Below are 12341 nucleotides of genomic sequence, written 5' to 3'. Positions count from 1 at the left end.
CCCAATAGTATCAATTCTCTTTCTTTGCACAAATAAAGCAATGAATTATTTGACTTTGATACCACCAGGCATGACCTTTTTCCACGAGTTCACGGAATATCTGTGATTTCTTTTCTACCTCGTGACAAAAACTATTATCCTAACACACTGTAGCATACGCAAACTGGAGCCTATACCGCAATGTTTGCAAAGTTCCGTGATTTTTTTTTTACCCCAGGCCCATCCCTGCACCACACCCTCTCATTAAATCACATATTTTGCTTTTCTGCTTGCTTCTGATTCAGATTCCAAGAAGAGTGAAGAGGACAGGAAGGTGGAAGCCCTCCTCCTGGAGGAGATGCTGGAGGTGGTGGAACAACGAGATGCAATTGTGGCTTGGTTGGAGGACGAGAGACTCAAGTAAGTCCGATTATGATTTGTTTTACTCCGATGGTAGTTTGTACCTCCTGGCGGGAGGGGGGGGGTGGGGGGTTGGAGTAGGACTAACAGACTAGTGTAAAATCATTTTAATTCCAAAATCGTAAACGTAATGTTCGACTGAAAGCTTTGTCGGCAACATCTGTTGATATGCAATTAGGCTCGAAATTTGCTTTAAAATGATATATCCAAACCATAAATCTGGATTGACCTAGTCATGAATATGAAATATTGAAAGTTTTCTGGCGTATCCATTTGAAACTACTAAAGTAGTCGTGGAGTCAGTCGAGCTACATCCCTAGCTGTCTCTCTGGGTGGTAATTTTAGAGTGCCTGGCGTAAAATAGTATTTTAAGAATAATGGATTCTCAGTTTCGTGATGTACTTAAATGTCAAGATACACGTAGCAGATTCCCTTCAAACTTGCACAGATTGAGAAGCTATATATCAAAACCCTATACTCCAAATTTGGAGTTCCACGATTGTTTCTTTGCTGTTTTAATTAAGTTAATTACCAAGCTCATCCTGTAAGATATGATAGACGTCATGGGGGGACCTACCACGGTGGCCAAAACGACATAGGCAAAATGTGCTAACCAAGATCCAAGACGTAAATAATATGTCACATGTATATTTGAAAATGGGTGCACAACAGTACCGAGATTTGCGCAAGTTTCGTGTTTGTCTAACACTCATAGCTCAGTAACACTGCACTCAGCTAGCCTAGCTGCCTAAGACCAAGATTTATTTCCGAGTTATTTCTATCATGGGGAAAGTAAGGTAACAAAATCGGATCTAGGCATAACTAGTCACACTACTAGCCTATATATAGTACACTAGGCCAAACATTACTATTGTGTTCCGTCAAGACAAGCAGTTTCGACATCGATGTCCGATCCGGCCTCCTACATAGGGGACAACTTCCCCACGATTGTCAAACATGTCCTCCATTTCTTGGCCTTCTTCGTTATCGCTATCTGAATCCGAAAGCTTCAATCATTAAATTTACGGTCAATGCCACCGGCCGCCATTTTGCAATATGTATGAGCTAGCTATACATGCTGTGTATGCGTATTAATAGTGCATGTACACCAACTGTATGTGGTAGCAGTAAGCAGTTCCCCGCAACGATATCATACAGTTTCGACTTGGTAAACAAATGACGTCATTTGTTTTCTACTTTTCCTAACCGAGTCAATTTAGCAGATTTTTGCAGAGTTTTCGTTGCTTGAAAAGGAGGAAAATGCGAGGAATTTTTGAAAAAAAGTCATTTTCGCTAGTTAAAGATTTTCTCAATACACTGCGCAGAACAGTTACATGTTCGCCCTCTTCTGCGCCTCCCCCCCGTGACGTCACAAAAACAATTTCTACCCCTTTGGAGATGGAAAATGGATGCAGAGTTTGGTTTTTCTTAACATTAGAATTGTTAAGTTTTACATTATTGAAAGCCAACTCTATATGTCCCTTGACCTTTAAGGAAAAAGGAAGTTTTGAGAAATGGGTCTTGATGACATAATTGGATTGACATGGCTCTCCATGCCCCTGTGTGTAGTTGTTTTTATTTTAAAGAAATCTGAAATCAGGGGAATAATTTGCACAAAGGAACCATATTAAGTATACGAGACAATCGTTTAGAATGTTCCAAACTGCTACAAAAAATTTGAAGACAAAATAATTCCCTGTAAAAAAGGGGGACAATTACAGCTGAATTTTTCAAATATTTTTTATGCTACTCTTTGCTTTAGACCATAGTAGTAGGTACCATTCTTCTTTAAATTTCAGTCCATATGAGAGTGAACATATCCTTCAAATTCAGAAAAGGGATTCTCTTGCATGAGAGGGTAATATGAATAAACATTAGTTTGTCATGCATCATTCATCACGAGCCTAGTCTAGTAGATTGCCATCTATTCTTGCTAAAACTGCAAATCTGGAAAGCTCTGTTGCACATTAATTTCATATTTGAATGATTTTGTTTATGGGAATGCAGATCCTTTTAGATGATAATTTCTCTTCATTTACAGCATCAGACTTTTTCTCCAAATATTACAAGTTTTTCCTTTGAGAATCATATTTTATTGAATACTTTATCTGTTTTTCTTTGATTCTTTTCGATTTCATGTTAGACTTATGTACACTTTATAGAATTTTATCTATTCATAATCACTGTGCTGCAGATCGCAAAGGTACACATATAAAACTACCTATAGCAATTATATCCCTGCTATGCCATATATATACAGAAACTATATTTATTCCTTTCTGCTCATTCATTCATATTCATATATATATATATATAGATATCACAGCCAATCGTCACGTGACAGTATTTCTCAAGAGAACCATTTTGTACACAGTTTAATATGTCAAGCAATGTCATCATGCATGATACAGCCCAATGAATGAAGTATCTTGTGGACCGGGTAAACCCTATGGTTAGGGTTAACCCCTAGGGTTAACCCTAACCCGAAAAATACTGCATCACATGTAGTATCATACTGTACCGCACTTCTTGAGGCAATGCAACTTGCCACATTATAACTTTTCTTGAGAGATGGAAAAAACTTGAGGTCTTGTGAGATATCACCAGATACGTACATTTGCAAGACGTTTGAAAGCCGGCACTCTCCTAACGGACATGTGCAAACAGGAAGGCACTAACCTATGGGAACGGCACATGTTCACATTCTCATACATCCTCATATACCAGCGCATGCGTGTTACTGCACTTGTTGTCAGGCACACCATATACAGTATAGTGTGCTGGACTAGCTGGCAACTGAATTTACTTGATGTTAAATTCAATCTGAAATGTAGGTCTACATGGGGATTTTGAAAATTAACTGAGCAAAACTAAAAAAGCTGCCTTAGAAGATTCCACTACTTCTGCAAGTTAGGTCCTAACGTTTAGGCTTAATTAGGCCTAGCTACAGTAGGCCTAGGCCCCTACACTACAGTACAAACTTCTGGCTTCATGCCTTCCTATCATACTCAAGTCCGTGTTTCGTCAAGTTGCCTTAGGACCCTCAAATTTTTGTAATAGTATGTCTGCCAGTGGTGCGGAGTGCAAGGGCTAAAGCCTACTGACTTTATTCTGGGGGGGGGGGGTGGGGGGAGGGCGTTCATCCGACCAGAAGTACACTTGGTTGCACCCCTGCGTATGAGTCAGATGTTGTTCTAAAGCACCAAGTAGGGGCAATGTAATACCATACGGTTCTTTCATACCATGCTTCAAAACTGTTGTCCGGACAGTATGAGTATGAGTATCTTGTTTTTCTATGGAAGAAAGGTTAGGAACTGTTCATACTGCCAGTACAAGTGCTATGTAGCATGATATGAGAGGACAGTATAGAGTGCTATTAGCATTAGAACCAGAGTAAGGTTAGGAACTGTTCGTACTGTCAGTACGAGTGCTATGAAGCATGATATGAGAGGACAGTATAGAGTGGTATTAGCAGACGAAAGTTGTCTGCATGAAAATTCAGTGACACATTTAAAGCGGCCTCACTGCACCATACTTGATTTATAATACTGGCATGAAAAGCAACGCACCGCCACCATTCAATAAAAAAAACATTTCTTTAACCTATAAGCAATCAAAACTATCAGTCCTCGGCATAAAACTCATTCTTGTTTTAAAGGCGTTGAAGACTTGCACACAAAGAAACGTCTCATGCCGGTAATCTGGCCTAGTTTCGAATGAGGTGTAACAGGTGTTAGACACCACCATCGATCCCAGAAAATACACACACAGCTTGCTACCGTCGGTAATTAGACACTAGTGTACAGTCAATACATGCAGCTACGGTCAATACCCACAACACAGTGTACATAGAAGCGATGGACATCTCAGGTCCAGATAAAAGATAACAAGAATAAACCTTCACTTGCAAGCAACAGAATGTTAACTTTTTGAGATGGCAGCACAAGGTTTTGGGCGAGTCTTCAATGCCTTTAAGCTATTAAAGGAAGTGATTGTTGTGTTTAATTTTCACATTCTCCTCTTCATTATAATCACCTATATATACCAAATTCATGGTTACAGTGTATGCCTTCCTGTGTTCTTTGCACCTCTAAATAGACAGCTCTGCGATATGAGACAAAAAAAAGTATTCTTTCAGTTTTGGTTTCATTCCTCTCTTTTTTATATTTTTTAATAATTGAGTTGATCATTTTCAAAGCAGATCTGAAGCAAGATTTGTAAATTTTGTATATTCAAGTTCTGATAGATCAACCCCACCCCCTCCACCACCCCCACCCCTCCCTCTGGTGAGAGAGTGTTTAAGAGCGAGGGACTCTCAATTCAATTTATCTTTAAGAGTCAGAGAGAAACATTGGTTTGAGCTTAGTACTAGAGAACTAAAATATCACAATACTTTGATTTGAACAATTTGCAGATTGAGGTGGTAGGTCTCCCCCTCCCCCCCCCCTTTCCTGTCAACAAACCCCAGTTTGGATGAGCATGAGCTCTGCTTCGAGAAACTACTAGGTATAATTTGAGAAATAAAGCAATAACACCAAAATTCAGAATTAATGTGTATAGAAATAGTTTTATTTATCGTGCTGCTATTTATTTACAAAATGGTTATCTGGATAATTTATTGTAGACAGCTGCACTTGTACATTTTGTATATATATATATATATTTTTTGGTACACTAACATTTTAAAATTTTTGTTTTCTTGTTACATATTCACTTTTGATGTCCTGTTTATAAATATTTATATTTATACTGGAAATAAATTAAATAAATAAATAAAAAAATATAAAAGAATAAAATAATTGAAAAATGATAATCTTACTAACGATCATCCCATAGTTCAATCATAGACAGTTATATTGAGTATATGGTTTCATTGTAAATATCAGCACATATCATAAAAAGGTATTTTCACCGTCCAGAAAGAAGACCAGGTAGCCTTTAGAAACAGGAACAAGTTATAACATCATTTGACTCATATTTTTCTTCTTCTTTTTCTTGCATCCCCTTTTTTTTTTCCCAGAGAGAAAAACGAAGACCAAGATATTGAGAGTATGATGTTACAGAAAGGTATCCTGACAGCGGTACAATGAGAAGGGAGTAGAGGGCGACAATCTAGTATTTACATACCAGAGCTTCCAGTTTTCTGTCTCTCGGATGGACGTTCATGGAGTGAGGGAAGGCCATCTCTTCCCCTGGTTATCATGAGAATATTGTGTGGATATCTTCAGGAGAGAGATAGATAGAAAGAAAAAAGGTTAAAATCAAATATTTTTACCTGGATAAAGGCAGAATTGCACTCTCTTGTTCCTAAGCTTTATAGCATGTCTTGTGGATGGAATTAAAGAAAGCAGGTGATTGGTTGATTTTTGGATGAATCATACATAGCCTAACATAAGTGGAACAAATTGCTGGGATGGCTTGTAAACATAATATTGAACAGTTGACTTGAACTTAAAGGGCCTCTCTCTCTGTTTGGTATCTTCCTGGAAAAAATCAGACTTTTGTTTCCTATTACTGGGCTCAGGGTATTAAATTATTATTTTCCTGTGCATCATTCATTCATATTCATAGAGTCTAAAATATTGCTTAAATATCACTGAGTCATAAAAGAAGAAAATCAAATTAAAAAATGATAGTTTAAGTATGATTCTGCGGTAGAATGGCATAAATCAAATTTTGAATATCTAAGGGCATTGTAATATTTAAGTACAGTTTCATATTCTAGCAGTAGCACAAATTGAAAAATGGTCACAGTAATTATGGTCAATTGCTGTAACAGAGAGCAGTGTGTTTTGGCTTTGAATTGAGTAAATCTTCGATAAATCTTCAATAATGAAATCTCATAAGCAATGTAGTTGATTTTGATAGTTGAATACACAGCTGAATTTCATTTCAAATGAGAAAAGAAAGTGGAAAATTTAATGAATTTTCTATTTTTTTCCCCATGAAATTTAAAAGAAAGTGTCAGAGAAAAGGGGGGGACAACAGTGTAAGAATACAAGCAATCTCTAACAAATTTTAATTTTGATAAAAGAAGGTATTCTCTTAGTTTGATTAACTTGTGTGTTCAAGAGAACTCAAACCCAACGCACAATTATTGGTCTTTGTGATAGAAATAAATGTTGTGAACAACCTCAATCAAACAACTAGAAACAACTGATTTCATTTTGGGAGATATCGCAGATTTAACATTCCTTCACACACAAGGCTGGAGACTTGATCAAGTCTAATTATGACATCATCGAGTCACATGCGCTTCATTATGCTTACAAAACGCTTTTCTTAATTTCTTGCAATATTAAATTTTCTGTAATTTTATGGAAATTGGTTTTGCAAATGCTGAACCTAAAATGTCAAGGCCCTTAACATGACTTCATGATGGCATTTGGATTTAATGTCAACACTGTTAATTATTTAATCTGGCAATCGGAACAGAAAGAAAGAGGAAGTTAATGGTTTCAGATTCTGATGACACAATGTCTTTGCAAAAATTTAAAAAAATTATTGCTCTCAGAAACGACTTTCTAAACTAGGGATATCTCCCAAATGGAGCAAGATTGTTATCAGCTGTTTTTTGGGGGGAGTCGCAAAGATCTCTGTCATTTATATAGATAAACTTGATGGTTTGGGTTGGTGCCTCCTTTGGTTTGTGCCTCCTTTTATTTATATATTTATTATATATTACTGGCACTGTGCAGTTGGTGGGTGGAACTGGTTCACTTTAATATCTTCCCTCTCATTAGCAGGGTATAAAAAAATCATTTCATTTATTCCGATGATTTTCAAAATTGACTTTTTCAAAGTCACGGACAGTTCGATGATGTACATTTGGTACTTCTCAGTAAAAATTCCATTGGCACTGCCTGGTAGCTGCCTGCATTCTTCCATTGATAATTCTCTTTCAAAAGACATTCTTACTGTTTAAAAACGCACAGGGTTTGGTATTTTGAAATCTATAACAATTCCAAAATATGAAAATAAATACAAGTCAAACAATGATGTTGGTATATACAAAACAAAGATGAATGTGGTCACATACAAGTGATATGGAATTGTTTGCCGTTTTGCTGTCATGTTATCATAAATCTTCCTGATTCAGATCTGAAACTAGTACAGCTTTTCTGTATTTAAGTCTTGGTATTAGTATTCAGAACCTAGTACTGGTACCCCTCATACACCACAGGGGCATTCTACCTGTACTCGTACTCAAGCTGTTGTACTAGTACTCATGCTGTTGTAATGAACCCATACTGGTGTTCTTGTACCCATGCTGTTGTACTCGTACTCATGCTGTTGTACTCATACTCATGCTGTTGTACTGTTACTCATGCTGTTTTACTCGTACTCACTCATGCTGTTGTACTCGTACTCATGCTGTTGTACTGTTACTCATACTGTTGTACTCGTACTCATGCTGATGTTCTCATACTCATGCTGTTGTACTCGTACTCATACTGTTGTACTCGTACTCCTGCTGTTGTACTCGTACTCATGCTGTTGTACTCGTACTCATGCTGTTGTACTTGTGCTCATGCTGATGTACTCGTACTCATGCTGGTGTACTCCTACTCATGCTGTTGTACTGTTACTATGCTGTTGTATTGTTACTATGCTGTTGTACTCGTACTCATGTTGTTGTACTCGTACTCATGCTGTTGTACTCGTACTCATCCTGCTGTACTCGTACTCATCCTGTTGTACTCAAGTCTGGTCAAAGCCTTGAACAGAAGTTGTACTGTAAGTCTGTGTCAAACATGGTGGATTTGTGTATGACCTGTTTATGTTGTCAGACTGATCAGGTTTTACTGATGGTCGTTTAGTTCAGTGCACCCTCAAGGTAGGATGTTCAACGCTGGTTCATTTAGAGCCCATTCATCTTGCGTGATTGATGATCAGCTCAGGCTGGAATATTTCAAGCTGTAGAGTTTGATTAATGTATAAAACACAGTTAACAAAGAACTTGACATCAAATATGTGATGAACCAAATAAGTATAAAGGTACTATAGAAGGTGGTGAGGGGAAGGAGGTCAGGGCTGGGGAGGGGGGAAGGAGAGGGGTACTCAAAGGGTACTCAAGCTCTCACTAACTTGGAAACATCCCAAAGTTATCACTAAAAATTGTTTTGGGGGAAAATACTTGTTTGTGGTATGGAAAGAATGTTTGTCTTGTATCAGAGATTTCTGGGGCTTCCATGTTAAATAATATTGTCTCATTTGGATACATAAAACCTTCCTTTTTTCTTTTTCTTTTTTTCTTTTTTAATAAGAGCACCTTGCATACTTTTTTCTTTCAGTTTCTACAAATATTTTTCCTCCCATTTGTACTTCAAGCACAAAGTTATTTTTTAACCTTCCCCTTATTCTCCTTTGTTTATAACTATATGCATAATTTTATGTGGGGCTTGGGTAGGGAGAGTGTGGGGGTGGGTCTGGCAAGATGTGAAGTGATTGCTCCAAGGAGGTTACAGTAAGTGATATTATTAATTGAAATAGTGGATCAATTTTGTTTTGAAGTCATCTTTTTTTGCCAACTTTCAACTTCTTTTTTTTTCTTTGTGATATTTTGAAGAGAGTTTATACAAAATATATTTGCTGGAAACAGTGTTTATAATGTGGTACTAACCCCTGTTAAAATTAAATTAATTACTTTATGCTAAAAGTAAGCTGGTGTGGATTATTTTTTGTTACAATGCATTTTGAAACCAGATCTTTGAACACCATCAAATGAAGTAGCCTCATAAAGTCTAGCTCACTCTTTAATGTCTATTGTTCTTTTGATTATTTTGGTTCATATGGACAGATTTTACCGTTTCATAATGTTCTTAAACATCTTAAACATGTCTCACATCCTTTTGTTATCAGAAGTACAATTACTGTATATTCTGTTATAATTTGATACAATCGGACAGTATCATAAATGACAGGTCCCGTTCGGTCACGATTTTGTCGCAGCAATCTTTGATCATGTTTTAAGTTTCTTAACATCGAGTTAATGCCAAACTTTTCTGTACCCGAATACATTTAAACTTTTGGTCTTTGATTGGTATATTTATATAAGATTCACTTTTACTGCAGTAAACATGTTATAAAGTTAACTGTACTCGCATGTAGTGGTTGTCTCTGAATATGCATGTATTGGTTGTATCTGTATATTCATGAATTGATTGTATCTGTATATTCATGAATTGGTTGGCTCTGAATATGCATATAATGGTTGCTCTGAATATGCATATAATGGTCCCTGAATATTCATATAATGGTTGTCTATGCATATGTCAAGTTTGCAATGCACTCCTCTATGAATGTGCTTCATACCTTGTCCACAAACTTCAGATTATTGAGGATTGGGAAGCCGGCTCGATCGCTAATTCCAGGCGTAGGGAGCCATATAACACCAATTCTTTAAGATCTGCGTTGGCTTGTAAACTAAACAATGCGTTTATTTTGCCAAAATCCCTCAGTTCGCTTAAGCTTTCCTAGATTATCTCTGTAATATTATCAAAGGATACAACACTTGATGTTACTTATGTCATTCTCAAAAAATTGTGCACACCCTGGCACAAGATCATATTTTGGAGACGGGGGGCATGTTTGCATGTGCAGGTCCCACTCTCTGGAATGCTTTACCATAGCATCGTCTATCAATACCGATAGTAATGGAAATTCTTCTTACGACTTGTAGACTCATCTTTTCAGCTCTTTAATCTTGATTGATCCATGCCAAGATGTTCTGGATGTTGACACTTTAGAAATGTACTTATTATTTTTATTATGATTATTATATCTATTACTATTACTATTCTTAGAGTATGTTGAACCATAGCAACGGCGTATTGCATTTACAACAGCTTGCCCATTTATGTCTACTCCAAGTAAATTCTGCAGTATTGCTTACCATGCAGTTCATGCTACATGCATACTGCCAAATTTGGAACCATCATATGTAACATCTGGATATTCATGTATGTATGTATTTTAGATCCTCCTGCAAGCAGGATTTCGCGAAGAAGCCATCATTGGCTTATCAAAGCCGCAAGCTGACGGAAGTCAGTCTCTTAGATTCCTATTTAACATCCATGATTATTTAATTTATGTATTTATTTTAATTTTATGCAGAAAGGAGACAGAAGAAGAATACTCTGCAAACATCTGACTTCCATTTTGTTAACATGAAAAATGTGTAGAAATGTTTTGTAGTGTCATTGACAGTTCTTGTTGGGCTTAAAAACGGATAGAAAAATGTTATCGACCCAAAATAAAAATTTGGAAAGCAAAATGGGAGGAAAACATTACTGGATAAAGTTTGGAAAGCTGAACTATGTTTGATCACTAAAAGTCAATTTGGTATCGAATTTTAGCCGATTGACAAAAATCATTTCATATCGTACATTGAAGTTTAGTATTGACAGACATTAAAGTGGGCGGATCTAGAGGACATGTAATAATGGGAGTTTTCAGCCAGTTGTGACAAATTTTCGAATGCTAGCTAATACCACTCTATTATGTACTCATTATTCATTCTTCAAAGCACTCGTACTGACAGTATGAACAGTTCTTAACCTAGACATGAATATCCATACTGCTCATACTGGCAGTACGAGTGCTGAAGCATGTCATGAACGTACAGTATATAAAGAATTACCAGCTGGGGTAGAGCCGGTCAGAGAATATGTTAAAAATAATCACCTTTCCTTATTTTTAAAAATGTTAAATTTTGTCGTTCAGTGATAGGAATGAGCTTAACTAGGTGGTTGGCAGTTTTGGCAGAGTGATTAAATCCGTCAAAATTTGTTATTTATTGTTTGAAGTGATATTGGGCTGAGTGCAGCCTATATTATTGTAATATTAGCCAATCAGAAAAATGGATGAATAGTTTGCCTTTGTGAACTTTATACTTGTGGAAGAGAGGTTTGGAATTCTTTAAAAATCAAGAAAAGGAAATGGACTTGACCTATTGATACGGTTATTTCATTCATCGACAATGAATTTTTGTATTTTGAATTGGAAAGTATGCTAAACAAGGGCTATAATATTTGCTATATTAGCAGTTCAGAGATAGGATATATAATTAATTTTCTTTACTTCAGAGAGAAATTGGACAAGTCTTTAAGTCCATGAAAGAAACAGATTTGTTTCATTCATCATAATTGATTATTCAAATTTGTGAAAGTGGGCGGGGCTAGGTCTAAGTCATTAATATTTGTTAACCAATCAGAAATTAGATCAACATTGTTGCCTTCCCTTAACTCATCTCTCTCTTGCTTATAATTTTTGATTGTGTTTTCCTTGTTACTATTACTTGGTAAGCAGTACTAGTCAATAAGGTATTTTGTAAATTAAAAAAAAATTGATATTTGAAATTTAATTCTTAAATTTATTGTTTCTTTTAAAAATGATGCTTTAAATCATCACGTTTTTTTCTCTCTCTTCTGTCATAAAAAAGACTATTTTCTCACATGGTACATATTTATACAGCTTTAAGTTATGGAAGAGTCCTATCGTATATAAAAAATAAAAATTATAAATACAAACAATTGTATTGGTAAATTACAATTAAAATATAAGGCGATATTTGCTTTAAAAATGATTTCTCATTTTTACTCGTTTTCATTTTGTCCTCCTTGTGATTATTTATACCGTTAAATAGAAAAGAGTTTTTGTTCCTGTTCCAACTTTACCGAGAGTGCCGAAATAGTACCCCACAAAAGATTGCGGCTGACTAAACACAGGCGCGTATTGGCAGCCGTCGTCGTTTCAGAGGAAAAACAAATTGTTGTCTCCATTGTATAGGGAACAGAGAACAGAGAATTTAAGTTTCGCTAACCCGTACACATTGATATGATTTGACACATTGACAGTGGCGGCGGAACCGGGGGGGCTTGGGGGGGCTCAGCCCCCCCAATAAAAAAGTTGAGGGGGCAAATGCATGATAAGCCCCCCAA

General features: G+C 36.4%; 1 protein-coding gene across 8 annotated transcripts in view; it reads left to right on the top strand.

The window, feature by feature from the left end:
* Positions 1 to 11986, top strand: part of LOC139965555 (F-actin-monooxygenase MICAL3-like) — an 84281-nt gene extending 72295 nt beyond the window's left edge. For 7 of the 8 annotated variants that reach the window (XM_071968090.1, XM_071968047.1, XM_071968055.1 and 4 more), the window contains 2 exons: positions 285 to 399; positions 5420 to 11986. In XM_071968090.1, the coding sequence (XP_071824191.1) occupies positions 285 to 399; positions 5420 to 5489 (185 nt within the window). In that variant the 3' untranslated portion in view covers positions 5490 to 11986. Of the gene's footprint in view, positions 1 to 284; positions 400 to 2198; positions 2258 to 5419 lie in introns of all 8 variants that reach the window. The other variant, XM_071968082.1, reaches the window with a different exon arrangement.
* Positions 11987 to 12341: the final 355 nt, after the last annotated feature.

Source organism: Apostichopus japonicus, chromosome 1 (assembly GCF_037975245.1).
Source record: "Apostichopus japonicus isolate 1M-3 chromosome 1, ASM3797524v1, whole genome shotgun sequence".
Classification (NCBI taxonomy): domain Eukaryota; kingdom Metazoa; phylum Echinodermata; class Holothuroidea; order Aspidochirotida; family Stichopodidae; genus Apostichopus; species Apostichopus japonicus.
The sequence above is the reverse complement of the archived record's forward strand: the minus strand, read 5'-3'. Positions and strand labels throughout refer to the sequence as shown.